Genomic DNA, 18129 nt, shown 5'->3' on the forward strand with positions numbered 1-18129 from the left:
TTCTCAAAAGAACTATGTCAGAGTAGGTTGGTTGTGTCTCAGTTTTCTACCAAAAGGACTCAGTCGTAGAGGCTCTTCTTCCTAACCTCCTAGTAGCTTTCACCCAGAGGTTTCCAACCACATGGATCTCTCTAGGGAAGATAATTTCCAGTTTCCACGGACTCCAGCTCTTTGAGGAATGGAGTTCTATGTTGTCTGCGAGAACATTGGGCCGAAAGTCAATGAACTTTTTTATTTTTATTTATTTACTTTTTTTATTTTAGAGATGGAGAGAGTGCGAGCAGGGGAGAAGGGCAGAGGGAGAAGTCGAGAATCTTAAGCAGGCCCTACACTCAGCATGGAGCCTGACATGGGGCTTGATCCCACAACCCTGGGATCATGACCTGAGCCAAAATAAAGAGTCTGATGCTCAACTGACTGAGCCACCCAGGCGCCCCTCAGTACATTTTTAAAACTTTAACTTTGAGGCAAGGTATTTAGTTTCTGTGCTTTGGTTTCTCCTCCAAGTACTTAGCTCAGACTTATTTATTGTGAAAATAAGTGAGAGACACTACAGTACATATTTTGTTTCTTTTTATTATTATTCTCAAGTTAGTTAACATACAGTGTAGTCTTGGCTTCAGGAATTTTTTTTTTTTTTAACATTTATTTATTTTTGAGAGAGAGAGAGAGAGAGAGAGCATGTGCGGGGGAGGGACAGAGAAAGAGAGACAGGGAGACACAGAATCCGAAGCAGGCTCCAGGCTCTGAGCTGTCAGCATAGAGCCCGATGCGGGGCTTGAACTCACGAACTGTGAGATCATGACCTGAACCGAAGTGGGACGCTTAACCGACTCAGCCACCCAGATGCCCCAGGAATATTTTGTTTCTTGAAAACATATATAGAAGATGTCTCCCTGAGGCTTTGGATTAGACGTCACGGTTCTGGCCATGGCTGTTGTGTCTTGAGAATTACCTGCTAAACCTTAAGGTTCCAATTTGAGGTGAAGTCTTGCATTGATTCCTGAATAAATTCCCAGTGATCTCTTCCCTGACTGTATTCTGTCTTACTTCTGTGGTTATATTCCTTTGTAGTGTCTAATTGTTAGGATCATGCTTTTTGTTACTTTCTACTTTCTCGCTGATTGTATAATGTGTGCTTAACGTCCTTTGTCATTCCCAACGCTAAACTTAATAAGGATCATGAGGGTCTTAGATTCATTTGTATCTTCGTTATTCGTAGGCTGGAAAATGTGTAGGAATCAAGGAACCAGAGACACTTGTTTCCACAAGGATTTCCTTCCTGATAAACTACCGTTTTCTCCTTTATTCTCCTTTCTCTTGGCATGTCTACATATAATTTTGGTTTTCTAATTTTTCTGTTCCACTTAGACTGTAGGCATTGCAGGTCGAGAAGGGACTCCTGTCATTCTTTCTTTGATACTAATTCATGAGCATGTTGTGGGTTTTTTTTTTTTTTTTTCACCTAAGAATTTATTATTTTATTTTATTTTTTAAAATACTTTATTTATTTTTGAGAGAGAGCGAGCCCGTGTGCACAAGCAGGGGGAGGGGCAGAGAGAGAGGAGGACAGGATCAGAAGCCAGCTCCACGCTGACAGCAGGGGGTCCAGTGTTGGGCTTGAACTCATGAACCTGAGCCAAAGTCTGACACTCAGCTGACTGAGCCACCCAGGCGCCCCTATTTATTATTTTAAATAGGCTCCAAGCCTGCCCATCCTGCCCATCGTGGTGCTTGAACTCATGACCCTGAGACTAAGATTTACATGCTCTACCATCTGAGCCAGCCAGGCACCCCATCAGCATGGTTGTCCCCCCCCCCCCCCAGCATGTATTTTTTGAGCCTCTCCTCTGTACCAGCGACTGTGTTAATTAAGGGTATGTGTTGCCATTGTCGAAAAGAAAGCTCCTCCTCAGCCTTTCTTTGCTTGTTGTAGGATGAATCTTGAGTGCAACTTGAAGCAGTGAATGTAATGTAATGATTAAACTCTGGAATTTTGCAAACCTGGGTTCAAGCCGTAGCTCCAAGCCCTGGATCTATTATATGTTAGCTTTGTGACACTAGACAAATTATTTAAGTATTCTTAGGCCTTAATTTCCTGAAGAAATAATGGGGATAATAACAGTATCAGCTTCATAAGTGAGTTGTCAGTAAGTTGTCAATAAGACAGGGTGTTAAATGCTTCATACAGTGTCTGTATACTATAAATGCTTAGTGTTGGCTATTCTTTTTATCAAAAACTCATATCAGTAGACATTATTATTTTTGACATCTTATTATTTTTTTAATGTTTTTATTTTTGAGAGAGAGTGTGAGCAGGGGAGGGACAGAGAGAGGGAGACAGAGGATCCAAAGTGGGCTGCATGCTGACAGCAGCTAGCCCAATGCGGGGTTTAACTCACCAACCGTGAGATCATGACCTGAGCCGAAGTCCGATGCTCAACAGACTGAGTCACCCAGGCACCCCTATTTTTGACGTAACAAAAGGAATGTGACGTGGTTTTGCCAATTAAAAAAATTTTTTTTGCCAATAAAATTTTAATTTCTAAAGGAACACTTTTTTTTTTGAGTAGCAAGTATAAAAGTTACTGCTTTAGTCTAGGACAGTGCTCTCTAATCTTGTTTAGTTAACAGACTCTTCCTCTCCCCCCTTCTCTCTGCCAAAAAAAGGCTAATACTATATATCAAACATAAAAGGCAGATAGGGTCTGTACTGACCGGTCTTTTACCTGCTCCTCTGAAATAAATTGATACCCTAGAGCAGTGGTGATTTAGGAATTCATTTGTGTGGTCATTTTAAAATGTAGATTTCCCATGCCTGTCCTTTGAGAAACAGTAGCACTACGTTGTGAGCAGGATTCTGTGGTACTGCTGTGTTGTTCCCAGGTGATTTTGTTGTATGTGATCTGAGTATCAAGTACAAGTTGAGAAATACTCTTACGGGACATTTTATTTAAAAAAAAAAAAAAAAGGCGGGGCTCCTGGATAGCTCTGTTGTTTAAGCTTCTGACTCTTAATTTCTGCTCAGGTTATGATCCCACAGTCATGAGGTCATGAGGGCTCTTAGCTGGGAGTGGAACTTGCTTAAGATTCTCTGTCTGTCTGTCTGTCTCTCTCAGAAAAAAAAAAGAGGGGTGCCTGACTGGCTCAGTTGTTATAACATGTGACTCTTGATCTCCAGGTTGTGAATTTGAGCCCCATGTTGGGTGTAGAGATTACTTAAAAATAAAATTTTTTTTTTTTTTTTTAAAGCAAAAACTACAGATTTTGGTGTAACCAAAACCCCCAGCTTGACTTTGACAAAACAAGGAATTCTAGGCCCTGGCAGCAGGGCTTCATAGTGTGGGCACTACATAGTGTGGGCAGTGGTCTTTGGAGTTTCTTCTGGGAATCACTGCTACCTCTCTAGCTAGGGACCTAAGTTCTGAAAGCAAATGTGGATAAATGAAAGCTCAGTGATGCCCAGGCTTTTTGAAATTGGAAGATGAATGATCAAGAGTGATTTGATTTATTAGCTCAGGCATACAAATGCCTTTAATTAATGATAAATTTCTTTCCGTTAATTTTGATGTACTGTCAGCCCTATTGTTAGCTATGTGTTATATAGTAGGTATCTAATCCATTCTGTGTAAATCAGAAGGTATCCTATGTAAAGTTCAAGTGTATGCTGTTTTTTGATTTTTGAGAGAGAAGGGGGAGGGGCAGAGGAAAAGGGAGAGAGAATCTTTTTTTTTTTTTTTTAATTTTATTTTGAGAGAGAGAGAGAGAGAGAGAGAGAGAGAGATAGCACCTGTGTGTGGGGGAGGAGCAGCGAGAGAAGGAGAGAGAGAGAATCCCAAGCGCTTTCAGTGCGGAGCCCAACAAACACATGAATCTCGAGATGATGACCTGAGCCGAAACCAAGAGTTGGTTACTTAACTGACTGGGCACCCAGGTGCCCCTACTCAGACCTTTAATTTTTTTTTTTTAATGTTTATTTATTTTTGAGAGAGAGACAGAGCGTGAGTGGGGGAAGAACAGAGAGAGAGGGAGACACAGAATCGGAAGCAGGAAGCAGGCTCCAGGCTTTGAGCTGTCAGCACAGAGCCCGATGCAGGGCTTGAACTCACGAACCGCGAGATCATGACCTGAGCTGAAGTCGGATGCTTACCGACTGAGCCACCCAGGCGCCTCAGACCTTTAATTTTTTTATTTCTTTTTTAAAGTTTATTTATTTTGACAGAGAGAGAGAGAGAGGGAGAGAGAATGAATCCCAAGCAGGCTCCGCACTGCCAATACAGAGCCAGATGTGGGACTGGAACCCATGAACTGTGAGATCGTGACCTGATCCAAAGCCAGTTTTTGAATAGTGAATGCTGTAATGCTCTCTTGTCATCAGATAAATGATTACTGATTCAACAGTGCAGCTCTGGGAGTTGGTGTCTATTAATTCAGCAGAACTGAAGTTTTCTTACAAGCATTAACCCTTAGAAAGGAGATTTATAATTTTAGGTTTTAAACCTCTTTGATGGGAAAATCCTGAAAGACAATTTTTTTAAAAGATTTTATTTTTAAGTAATCTACACCCAACATAGGACTTGAACTCACCACCCTGAGATCAAGAGTGCACACTCCACTGACTGAGCCAGCTCAGCCAAAACTGAGACAATTTTTTTTTTATTTTATTTATTTATTTATTCATTTATTTTAGAGAGAGAATGAACAGGGAGAGGGAGAGAGAATCTTAAGCAGGCTCCACCCTTATTGTCGACCGTGATGCGGGCCTTGATCCCATGACCCTGGAATCATGACCTGAACCAAAATCAGAGTCGAAGGCTCAACTGTTTAAGCCACCCAGGCACCCCTTATGTATGTATGTATGTATTTATTCATTCATTCATTCATTTTTATTGTTTAACATTTATTATTTTAGAGAGAGTGAGATTGAATGGGGGAAGAGCAGAGAGAGAGCAAGAAAGAGAATCCCAAGCAGGCCCCGCACTGCCAGCCTGGAGCCTGACACGGAGTTTGAACTCATGAACTCATGAACTCATGAACCATAAGGTCATAACCTGAGCTGATATCGAGTCGGATGCTTGGGGCACCTGGGTGGCTCAGTCAGTTGATCAGCCGACCTTGGCTCAGGTCATGATCTTGTGGTTCTTGAGTTTGAGCCCCAAGTTAGGCTCTGTGCTGGCAGCTTAGAACCTGGAGCCTGCTTCGGATTCTGCGTCTTCCTCTCTCTCTGCCCCTCCTCCGCTTGTGCTCTGTCTCTCTCTCAAAAATAAACATTTAAAAAAAAGAGTTGGAAGCTTAACCGACTGAGCCACCCAGGCGCCCCTTATTTACTTTTAAGAGAGAGAGAGAGTGCGAGTAAGGGAGAGGCAGAAAAAAGAGGGAGAGAGAGAGAGAATCCCAAGCAGGCTCCGCACTGTCAGCATGGAGTCTAATGTGAAACTTCATCCTATGAACCATGAAATCATGACCTGAACTGAAATCAAAAGTCAGGTGCTTAACTGACTGAGCCACCCAGGTGCCCCTCCTTAAATAAAATCTTAAAAAAAAAAAAGAGGAAACAGCAAAACTAAAAGGCAACTGACGGAATGGGAGAAGATATTTGCAAACAACATATCAGATAGAGGGTTAGTATCCAAAATCTATAAAGAACTTACCAAACTCAACACCCAAAAAACAATCCAGTGAAGAAATGGACAAAAGACATGAATAGACACTTCTCCAAAGAAGACATCCAGGTGGCCAACTGACACGTGAAAAAATGCTCAACATCACTCATCATCAGGGAAATAGAAATCAAAACAAAACCACAATGAGATACCACCTGACATCTGTCAGAATGGCTAACATGAACAACTCAGGCAACAACAGATGTTGGCGAGGATGCGGAGAAAGAGGCTCTCTTTTGCCCTGCTGGTGGGAATGCAAACTGGGGCAGCCACTCCGGAAAACAGTATGGAGGTTCTTCAAAAAATTAAAAATAGAACTACCCTGTGACCCACCAGTTACACTATTAGGTATTTACCCAAGGGATACAGGTATGCTGTTTCGAAGGGGCACATGCACCCCATGTTTATAGCAGCACTATCAACAATAGCCAAAGTATGGAAGAGCCCAAGTGTCCATCGATAGATGAATGGATAAAGAAGACGTGGTGTGTGTGTATATGCGTATCCAGTGGAGTATTATTCAGCAATCAAAAAGAATGAAATCTTGCCATTTGCAACTACGTGGATGAAACTAGAGGGTATTATGCTAAGTGACATTAGTCAGAGAAAGACAAATACGGTATGACTTCACTTGTATGAGGACTTTAAGATACAAAACAGATGAACATAAGGGAAGGGAGGCAAAAACAAAAACAGGGAGGGGAACAAAACATAAGAGTCTCTTAAATATGGAGAACAAACTGAAGGTTACTGGAGGGATTGTGGGAGGGGGGAGGGGCTAAATGGGTAAGCGGCATTAAGGAAATATATTCCTGAAATCATTGATGCACTATATACTAACTAACTTGGATGTAAATTTAAAAAATTAATAAAATGGTAAAAAAAAAAATTCTGGAAGTCATGGGCGGCTTGAAATATAGTCCTTTTTTATTTTTTATTAAAAAAATTTTTTTAATGTTTATTTTTGGGAAAGAGAGAGCACGAGTAAGCTTGGGGGAGGGCAGAGATAGAAGTAGACAGAGTCAGAACCAGGCACCAGGTTCTGAGCTGTCAGCACAGAGCCTGATGCAGGGCTTGAACTCACAAACTGTGACATCATGACCTGAGCCGAAGTTAGACACTTAACTGACTAAGCTACGTAGGCGCCATGATATACTGCTTTTCTAGATTCTCCTTAATTGTCACTACATTTTAATGAGAGGGGAGGAGGTAGAAATAAAATGCTGCATTGAGGCGGTGCCTTAGCATAGAAGATGTAAGATAATTCACTAATTTTTATATTTCATTAATTCTAAAATATACATTTTTGCATACTTTAATACCTCTGAAATTGCAATGCATTTTATTATTGATAGAACATAAATAATTATGTATCCTTCAATTAATGGCATCTTAAATGCATTGAAATGTGGTGGCCATTCTCATTTTTAATAGTACCTGCTTGGTTTAGGTTATATGTTAGTTTCTTAATTTCTACTTTGAACATCAAACTTATAAGAAAAATAGAATAGGATTAATGTCTAGAATTTCATCAAATTGCTTTATACATTGAATTTCCTGATTTCAGAGAATAGGTGAGATACTGTGAGACAGCTTAGTCAAATTTGTGTTCTCTGAAAGTGCAGGGGCACCTGGGTGGCTTAGTCAGTTGAACATTCGACTTCGGCTCAGGTCATGATTTCACAGTTTGTGAGTTAGAGCTCTGTGTCAGGTTCACTGCTGTCAGCTCAGCCCACTTTAGATCCTCTGTCCTCCCCCCCCCCCCCCCATAAATAAAACATTTAAAAAAATGAAAGTGCAAAATTACCTCTGCTTTCTGTCATTTTTCAGGAGCAGCAGGGAACTGTGGACAATTCTGCTTGGAAGGTCAGCTCTGAGAGAGCTGGTAAGTGCTGGTATTCTTGAGTGGATTCTGTAGTTTTTGTATAGCTTATATTACAAAGAGCCCCTGAAATAGCCTTCTCTTTGAAGGAGGAAGTAAACACATTTTTTTCATTCCTGTATCTTTGTAAACCTTATGCATTCCCTGCTTCTCTGTGCTGAAATGTGTGTTTTATAGCCTATCTGCTGAAGTTTTCTAAATCTCTACCTTTCTTTGTCCTTTAGTGATTCCTTACCTGAAAAGATACCAGTGCTGCTTGGCTGGCTGCTCAGGGTTGGAGTACAAATACCTTTCTGCTACTTCAGGGCTAAGGAAGATTCTCAGGCTTTTTCTCTGTCTCATACTTTCCTTGCCTTTTTTTCCTTTTCCATGTAGCTAGTTCCTTAGGTCACAGAGGCTATGGTATCTAGGATATTTCCAAGTATATAATCAGTAAAGCACAGTTCTTCGTGTTAATCCTTGAGTGGCCTTAACTTGTGAGGGTAAAGCATTAAGATGATATTTAAATTTTTTTTTTTTTCAACGTTTTTTATTTATTTTTGGCACAGAGAGAGACAGAGCATGAACGGGGGAGGGGCAGAGAGAGAGGGAGACACAGAATCGGAAACAGGCTCCAGGCTCTGAGCCATCAGCCCAGAGCCTGACGCGGGGCTCGAACTCACGGACCGCGAGATCGTGACCTGGCTGAAGTCGGACGCTTAGCCGACTGCGCCACCCAGGTGCCCCAAGATGATATTTAATTATCACTGTTGTTATTGTGGTAATTAACATAATGAATGTCACACCTTTTTTTGAGCCTTAACATTTTTTTTTTTTTTAAAGTAGGCTCCGTGTCCAATGTGGGGCTTGAACTCATGACCTTGACATCAAGAGTCATGGGGCACCTGGGTGGTTCAGTCATTTGAATGTCTGACTTTAGTTTTGGCTCTGGTCTGATCTCACAATTTGTGGGTTTGGGCTCTGCATTGGGCTCTGTGCTGACAGTGTGGAGCCTCCTTGGATTCTCTCTCTCCCTCTCTCTCTGCTACTCCCCTGCTCTCTCTGTCTCTCAAAATAAATAAACAAACTTAGAAAAAGAGTCACATGCTCTACTGTCTGAGCCAGCCTGGCACCTCTAGAGCCTTAACATTAAAAAAAAAAAAAAAAAAAAAAAAAATTTTTTTTAGCGTTTATTTATTTTTGAGAAAGAGACAGAGTACGAGCTGGAGAGGGGCAGAGAGAGAGGGGGACACAGAATTTGAAGCAGGCTCCAGGCTCCGAGCTGTCAGCACAGAGCCAGATGTGGGGCTCGAACTCAAGAACCGTGAGATCATGACCTGAGGTGAAGTCAGACGCTTAATCATCTGAGCCATCCAGGCAGCCCTAGAGCTTTAACATTTTGATATGCTTTCATCTGATAATTCTACTTCTAGGAACATATCTTACAAGAAAGAAATCCTGAAAAAATTTTTGTATACAAAGCTCTTTACCATAGCATTATATATATTAATAAGTAATCACAGCTTAAGTATATCTAACGTTAGAGACATGGTAAATAAATTATTAGCTAACTACTTGATAAAATATCATGCAACCACTAGAAAGGACATTAAAAAAATTTTCTTTAATGTTTATTTATTTTTATAAGAGAGAGACAGCATGAGCAGGGGAGAGGCAGAGAGAGGGAGACACAGAATCTGAAACAGGCCCCAGGCTCTGAGCTATAAGCACAGAGTTCGATGTGAGGCTTGAACTCATGAACCGTGAGATCATGACCTGAGCCGAAGTCAGACGCTTAACCGACTGAGCCACCCAGGCACCCCAGAAAGCTAGTTTATCAAGATTTTCATAATAAGATTAAATCATTGTTAGAATGTTAAGCGAGGGGAAGGAGGCTACATAATTCTCTATCCAAAATGATTTCAGCTGTGGGGAGAAACATATTAAAAAGATCAGGAATGTGTAAATCCCTGTATAATTTCTTTGTTCTTTTCCAGAATCAGATTGAGGCAGAACTGAATAAACATTGGCAGCGGCTCTTAGAGGGGCTGTCCTACTATAAACCTCCCAGGTATGGCTATTCCATGCGTCTGGTTAGAGTAATTCCACTGAGGAAGCTGGGGTAGAGAAACTCTTCCTGTACGATTTGGTGATGCTGCTGGGTTAGGTAGATTACAGAGAATACAAATCGGTTACCAGTGGAAAAGAGTCAGGCACATTTGTACTGTCTGTTGAAAGGGAAATTCCTTTTAGAAATACAACCTTGCTGAATGCAGTTATATAAGCCTAGTGCCTAGGGCTAGAGAGTCATTAACTCATCAGTGAGTAGTTCTAATATTTATCTCATTCCGCCATGTTTGTGTGAAGTATTGTCAGCACCAAGTGCCGGGATAGGGCAGTGGACAGTGACAGTAGTAGCTGACCACTTAGAATGTTTATTATGTACCAGCTATTACTCTTCGCACTTATCAGAAGTTCTTTAATCCTTATAACAGCTCTTTAAGATAGCTACTGTTTTTATTCTTTGCTTGAATATATAGATTTTTTTTTCCTCTGGGCAATGAAAAACAACAGCAATCAAATATAAATTAGTTTTAAAAGAGAGTACACCTTGTAGGACTAGACTCTTGTACCTTAATTCCTAGTCCAGATTGCATTCTGTTATGCGTCGTAGTTCCCAAGCCACCCTCATTTCCTTTCTACTTCTGAACATCTGATTTTGTTTTTACATTACTTTCCATCTTCATTTTCTTAGGTTAGTGAAGAACTTTCTTTTTTTGTTGTTGTTCATTACCCCTTCCCCCATACTTACTTGAAGGAACTCCCAGACGTCATGTTGTTTTATCTGTAACTTCTGTGTGTCTAAAATATATGGACTTAAAAAAAAAGAAGCTAATCACTATATTATCACCTATAGGTACTTTTATTATTATTGTTTCCATTTTACAGATGGGGAAACTGAGGCACAAAGAGGTTAAGTAACTTGCCCAAGGTCACACAGCTAGTAAGTGTAGAACCAGGATTTGAACCTGGCAGTCATACTCCAGTGTCTGTGTTCTTAATCCTCATTCTGTGTTGCCTCTTTCAGAACTTACTGTTTAACCTTATAGTAGCCTTTGTGTTGTGGATTTCCTGTGAAATGTGAGAGTCTATAAAAAAATCAAATCCGACAACAACATGCTTGTAGTTCACGGAATGGACATTTGTGGCATTACTTTCTTTTTTTAAAGACAAAAGTTTCTTTGTCAGTAGCATGAGATTTGAGGTCTGACAGACTTTTTTTTTTTTTTAAACGTCAGCCTTTATTTGAATTTAACTTTTTTTTTTCCTTTAATGTCTTTTTTCTGTTCTAGGATCCAATTCAGGATCCCACGTTGCATTTAGTTGTCATGTCTCCTTAGCTCTTAGATGTGACAGCATCTCAGTCGTTCCTTAATTTTCATCATCTTGAATAGTTTTGAGGAGGACTGGTCAAGTATTTTGTAGAATGTCCTCAATTTGGATTTGTCTCATGTTTTTCTCATTATTAGATTGGAGTTGTGGGTTTTTGGGAAGAATGCACAGAAATGAAGTACCATTCTTATCATAACAGAGGATGTGGTAATCCACATGAAATCACTGGTGATGGTGATCTTGCTCATTTGGGCAAGGTAGTATTTGCCAAGTTTCTCTTCCATCAAGTCATTGTTTTTCCTTTCCCTACTCTGTTTTAGAAGTGGGTCACTAAGCATAGCCCACTGTCTAGCTGGGGGTATAGTGGAATTAAATTCTACTTCCCGAAGGGAGTAGCATCTATATGTAGTATTTGGACTTCTTCTCTAAGGAAGGTTTTTTCCTTCTCTGTATTAATTTATTTATTTACATGGGCACATGTATATTTATTTTATACTTTGTTTATACTTTGTTTTAGCTTTGGTCACTGCGAGTTCTTTCAGGTTGGCTTCTGTGTAATCTTGACATTTTCCATCCTTTTTTTTCCTGAATTATTTTCTTATTTTCTGACATTACAAGATGCTCCAGGCTCATCTTTTATTTTCCCCGCCCCAGCTGTAGAGTTAGCTGTTTCTCTAAGGAGTCTTGGTAACTTTTATTAGATAATGGTATGAGAAAAAAAAAAGAAAAGATAATGGTATGAGAAACCAAGATCTGGGTGCTGGGTGTGCTCACTGCTACTGGGGTGCTATAGCTTCTAGGCCCTCTCAGCTAGGCAGTATGTATTTGTATACTAACAGACCTGGTTTTAAATTTCACCTTCACTTTTTATTAGCTGTGGGATTTTTGGTAAGTTATTTATTCTTTCTGAGTATTAGTAATTCCACTTGTAAAATGGGGATAGTAATATCTACCTTTCAGGATAGTTGTAAGGATCAAGATAATACAACTTAACATATCCACATTTATTATTATAACTGTAACTTGTAACAGACACTTACTGTATTTATCATTTAGGCATAAGTAGTTCTGTGTTATAAAATGTGTAGAGATGAAGTTGTGGTTGTGTGTGTATTTTGTAGGCACCTAAAGGGCAAGAAAAGGTCTGTTGTAAACATATTTTTAAGCATTTTTGTTTAAAATCCCGAGAGGGTCATTGAGAATGAGGAAATGATTCATTGTTCTTTTCATAGTCCAAATTCAGCTGAAAAAGTGAAAGCTAATAAAGATGTGGCTTCACCATTGAAGGAACTGGGTTTAAGAATCAGCAAGTTTTTGGTGAGTAAAAATTAGCACTGGCTCAGTTTACTACCTGCACTGCAGATGTCCATTGTTTTATTGTTAGTGATTGTTAGTGAAAATTCAGTGTATTTCTGTTTTGGAGATTAAATTGAGCATACTATGTTTCAAATATATTCAAGTTGCAACTCTTCTTGCTAAAAAGCTACAAATTAAGTTGCCAGACCTGTTTACTATATATATATGTTTACCATATGTGTATATGTTTACTATACACACACGCACACGGACGCACACACACACACACACACACACACACACGCACACACACGCATGCACGCACTGGAGTTTTCTTCAGCATGCGTGTGGTGATCCTTAAATTGACTAGATTGTATTTAAATTTTTTTTAATGTTTCTTTTTATTTTTGAGACAGAGAGAGACAGAGCATGAGTGGGGGAGGGGCAGAGAGAGAGGGAGACACAGATCTGAAGCAGGCTCCAGGCTCTGAGCTGTCAGCACAGAGCCTGATGCGGGGTTCAAACTCACGGGCTGTGAGATCATGACCTGAGCTGAAGTCGGTCGCTTAACTGACTGAGCCACCCAGGCACCCTGAGATTGTATTTAAATATATAGCTGTTTCTTTTTATTTTCTTTCTTTTTTTAATGTTTACTTTTGAGACAGAGAGCATGTGGGGGAGGGGCAGAGAGAAAGAGGGAGACAGAATCTGAACAGGCTGCACGCTGTGAGCACAATGCCAGGGCTCAAACTCACGAACTGTGAGATGGTGACCTGAGCCCAAGTTGAAAGCTCACTTGACTCAGCTACCCAGGCACCCCTCTTTTTTTATTTTGGAAACGCAGATCATGCCTGCTACTGTATTAACTGTTTGGTAGATAATGCACAATTGTTTCTGACGTTGTAAATTTGATCGTCATGTAAATTACATGTCAGTCACTGGCTTCTTTTTCTTGTATTTGGAGTAAACTTATCATCTTTTATGAAATCTTTTAAAAGGATTTTTGTTTAGGTGTTTTGCCCATAGCACCATTTACAGTGTTTTTCAGTTATGTGTCTTTTACCACTGATTGACAGCTTGGCTGCTTAAATATAGTGTTATATTTGAAACATGATTTTTAAAAACCTAGTCTAAAATAGATCAAAACAGGGGCGCCTGGGTGGCGCAGTCGGTTAAGCGTCCGACTTCAGCCAGGTCACGATCTCGCGGTCCGTGAGTTCGAGCCCCGCGTCAGGCTCTGGGCTGATGGCTCGGAGCCTGGAGCCTGTTTCCGATTCTGTGTCTCCCTCTCTCTCTGCCCCTCCCCCGTTCATGCTCTGTCTCTCTCTGTCCCAAAAATAAATAAAAAAGGTTGAAAAAATAAAATAAAATAAAATAAAATAGATCAAAACATTAGGTGTGCATTGTTTTACAACCAGTATCTGTAAGCTGAGAAGCAGTACTGATGTGTCTAGTGTCAGGAGGAGTGGTTAAACCTGTTGCGATTTATGCCCACCATTCACACAGCCCTCTACCTGTTTCACCTGTTTGTATATTTTCTGAATACTCTTGATAGATTTCAAACTAGTAGTGGGCAATCACTGTCTCTTCCCTAGTGTGCTCATTATAATAAATGAGCCATTATAATACTTACAGATATAAAACATGAAGCTCTCAAACACATTCCTCCTTGAGACTGACGGCTTGAGGGAGGAAGTGGAGAGAAGAGAGAGGAAATGAGGTTTCTGTGATTTCTTCAGTCTCTTTTCCCTTCCTCTTTTCCTCATCTATCAATCACAGACCTATCTCCGTGCTTGTTGAGTGGCCTGTGCACATTCACGCAGTATTCTGTCACGGAAATCCCTGTCTGGTAACACACCCCCACATTTCAACTTTTTACCACCTTTCACCAAACGCTTGGACTATTTCATTTTTGTCAGCCCACCATTGATAACAGAGTATAGGTTATTCTGTCCTTGTGACTAAATAAATAACTAACCAAAATTCTATTGACCTGAAGTAGTTTTCGTTGACTGCAAATCAAAGGATGGGGCAGTACCTGGTTGTCGGTCATCTGAGAGGGAGACATATCGTGCCTTTGGAAGCAGGAATGTCTGCCTGTACTTCAGTTTCCACAACTTGCTCCAAAGGAGCAAGGATTTACCATGAACCTGGGCCTCTCTTCTCACCCCGACAGCATGTGCATCAATACCTGAGTTCATTCTGTGTAAAAAAAAAAAAAAAGCTTTTTATTTATTCAAGTTCTAGGGGATATTTGTTCATTCTAGAGGATAAACCTTTAGAACGTTGTGCATCCTTTGTGTGTTTTCTGAGCTGACGTGGCTGTTCCTCACTTGCGGCCTCTGTATTCCAGGGTCTTGACGAGGAACAGAGTGTGCAGTTGCTCCAGTGTTACCTTCAAGAGGATTATAGAGGTACTCGGGACTCACTAAAGGTTTGTACTTATGCCCAGCCGCTTTCTCCTGCCTCTGTCCTTTTCCTTGTTGGTGCTAAGTGTTGAAGGGTTTTGGTAGTGGTTCTTTGCAGCAGGTAGGTGGTCAGATGCAGTCATTCTCAGGAAAGGCTTTCTAAAGGCTTAAAAAGCGTGTACTTCAACTAAGGTCTGTCGTCGGACTTGGGGGGGGGGCGGTGCCGGAGAAGTCAAAGACTGACATGTTAATCATAGAGTCTCAGGACATCAGAGCTGAGAACCACCTGGTACGGTATCTCGCCTCACTAACCCAACATTCTACACATGAGGAAGTGGAGTCGAGGGGAGGGGGTGGGGATTTGAGTACACATTTGGATACGTGTAGGTAAAAAATGCGTCCAGAAATGAATGGGCAGTTACAATCTTGAAGGGTGAGGTGAAGATGTTTATCTTTTTCTTTGTTAATTGAGCTTTGCTTATACGATGGCTTCTTGACTTCTTTTTTCCTTCAGACGGTACTGCAAGACGAGAGGCAGAGCCAGGCCTTAATCCTGAAGGTTCGTAGTAGTCACTGTTTTCATTCTTTGATGTGAAACTGGGTGATGGCTCCTTGACCTTGTTCTCCTGGGCATTGCTGGCTTTTGAGTGTTTCGTTGGGGAAGCATTGAGGCCTCAGTGAAGTAGCTTAGTAACTCACTGTGAAACAAGAGGCTTTTATCCACTGGACCCAGCTGAGACCTTTTCCAAAGGAGATTCTTTGGTTACTGGGCATGCAGACTGGTTCATGCGTAGTTTTTCCCTCAGTCTAAATGCAAGAATATTTATATTTTTTTATTCCTTTATCTCCTCCCACCCCCCAAATCAACCTTCACATTGAGGATGTCATATAAAGTGGAATTTGACCGTGACTTCTGAAGTGGTTTCCTATTTTTGGTGTTTATTGAGAATTAAGTACATTAGTAACAAGCAGTTAGGACATATACAAGGGTTATTTTTATATTTGTTTTCATTTATTTGGCCTGTCAGTTACAGCATTGTGTGTTATTTGAAAGCTCTGACAAGTCATGCTAGAAAACTTGTTTATATTTTTAGAGAATTTCTTTTATCTTGAGGAACTTGACTTTTATCCTATTTCATGAAGTTCTTTTGCTTTCTTTTGGCCTAACACAAACTTTCCATTTCTGTGATTGCTTGTAGAAGTCAGACTTTTCCATTCATATCTTATTTATTTATTTATTTTTTTAGTGTTTATTCATTTTTGAGACAGAGGGAGACAGCATGAGCGGGGTAGGGGCAGAGAGAGAGGGAGACACAGAATCTGAAGCAGGCTCCAGGCTCTGAGCTGCCATCACAGAGCCCAACGCAGGGCTCAAACTCACGAACCACGAGATCATGACCTGAGTGAAGTGGTCGGATGCTTAACCGACTGAGCCACCCAGGCGCCCCTTCCATTCATATCTTTAAGTGATCTTCTTATCAATAAATTTAAAATTGAGTGTCTTCTGTGTAAAGATCAGTAAATGATTTTGCATCTTTGGGTTCTTCCCAGATTGCAGATTATTACTATGAAGAAAGAACCTGTATTCTTCGTTGTGTCTTACACCTTCTCACTTATTTCCAAGATGAAAGACACCCCTATAGGGTAAGCCCATTTAGTCCTCTTGGTTTTTCTTTATCCTATAAAATTCAATACTTTTATTTTTTCATTTATTTATTTATTTATTTTCTTAATGCTTATTTATTTTTGAGAGAAACGGAGACAGAGTGTGAGCAGGGGAGGGGCAGAGAGAAAGGGTGACAGAATCTGAAGCAGGCTCCAGGCTCTGAGCTGTCAGCACAGAGCCCGATGTGGAGCTTGAACCCATGAGCTGCGAGATCGTGACCTGAGCTGAAGTCGGACGCTTAACTGACTGAGCCACCAGGCGCCCCTAAAATTCAATACTTTTAAAAAATGTTATATTATTCATATTTGCATTCATTTGAATATTGACCTTTTACTCTAGGTATAAGTTACTCTGAGGGTTTGTTTTTTTTTTTAAGGTTGAATATGCAGACTGTGTTGATAAATTGGAGAAGGAACTAGTCACAAAATACAGACAGCAGTTCGAAGAGCTTTATAAAACTGAAGCACCAACTTGGGAGACACATGGAAACCTCATGGTATGTGGTTACTGGGCCCTCCTGTAACTCTTACAAGAATGGTATACCCTTGTGTATAGAGCTCTAAGTTAAATTATTCATTTATTAACTTATAACATTTATAGATTATCTTTTTTCCAAAAAGTTTAAATATGTCATGGATCAAAATATTGATGACTCTAAGTAATGGTACTTAATTCTGGGCATTTTCACTTGACTTTGTCTATTTAGTTAATTTACTTTCTGTTCTTACCGAAAATCTTCCCTTAGTTGTTAATGGAACTCTAAATTCAAGATTTCATCCTCTTTATTATCATTATCTGTTAAGTATGTGACACTATTTTATCCTAAATCATAAAGCATTTATAAATTAGAACATGATCTTTTTTGTTTTGAAAATAATACATGGTTATTAAAACAACGTAACCGGGGCGCCTGGGTGGCGCAGTCGGTTAAGCGTCCGACTTCAGCCAGGTCACGATCTCACGGTCCGTGAGTTCGAGCCCCGCGTCGGGCTCTGGGCTGATGGCTCGGAGCCTGGAGCCTGTTTCCGATTCTGTGTCTCCCTCTCTCTCTGCCCCTCCCCCGTTCATGCTCTGTCTCTCTCTGTCCCAAAAATAAATAAAAAACGTTGAAAAAAAAAAATTAAAAACAAAACAAAACAAAACAAAAAAAAAAAACAACGTAACCAAAACATGGATAGTAACTATTGAAAATATTTAATAGTGGTAAAGGGCCCATTTACAATAGCCATAAAAGCATAAATTTCTCAGGAATAAGCATGCAGCCATCCAAAATCTAACTGAAGAGAACTTTAAAATTCTATAAAGGGTATAAAAAAGGCATAACCGAATGGAGAAATACACTGCATTCTTGAATATAAAGACAGCACCATAAAAGTGTCAGTTTTTCTTATATAAACCTATAATTTTATTTATTTTTAATATTTAAAAATGTTTGTTTTTGAGAGAGAGCACACATGAGTGGGGGAGGGGCAGAGACAGAGAGGGAGACACAGAATCTGAAGCAGGCTCCAGGCTCTGAGCTGTCAGCACGGAGTCCGACATGGGGCTTGAACTCATGAGCTGTGAGATCATGACCTGAGCTGATGTCGGACGCTTAACCGACTGAGCACCCAGGCACCCCAACCTATAAATTTAGTGTAATCCCTACAAACAAACAAACAAATACAAATAAGTGTTTGTTTTGCCTTTTATTTTGGAACTGAACGAGCTGATTCTAAAAGTCATATGAAAAATAAGTAAGAATAGTCAGGAAATTTTTGAAAAAGGAAAATTACTTTTATTAGATAATTACCATTACAGTAATTTAAAGCATGGCATTGACATATGAATAAATAGACTTAT

The 18129-nt window shown here is 40.1% G+C and overlaps 1 protein-coding gene across 2 annotated transcripts in view; it reads left to right on the forward strand.

The window, feature by feature from the left end:
• Positions 1–18129, forward strand: part of NUP188 (nucleoporin 188) — a 54296-nt gene that overhangs the window by 2349 nt on the left and 33818 nt on the right. The window contains exons 2-8 of one of the 2 annotated variants that reach the window (XM_049629998.1): positions 7494–7548; positions 9522–9595; positions 12150–12234; positions 14567–14647; positions 15136–15180; positions 16173–16265; positions 16664–16783. In XM_049629998.1, coding sequence (XP_049485955.1) covers positions 7494–7548; positions 9522–9595; positions 12150–12234; positions 14567–14647; positions 15136–15180; positions 16173–16265; positions 16664–16783 — 553 coding nt within the window. Of the gene's footprint in view, positions 1–7076; positions 7549–9521; positions 9596–12149; positions 12235–14566; positions 14648–15135; positions 15181–16172; positions 16266–16663; positions 16784–18129 lie in introns of those variants that run through there. The other variant, XM_049629996.1, reaches the window with a different exon arrangement.

Source organism: Panthera uncia, chromosome D4 (genome assembly GCF_023721935.1).
Source record: "Panthera uncia isolate 11264 chromosome D4, Puncia_PCG_1.0, whole genome shotgun sequence".
Classification (NCBI taxonomy): Eukaryota; Metazoa; Chordata; class Mammalia; order Carnivora; family Felidae; genus Panthera; species Panthera uncia.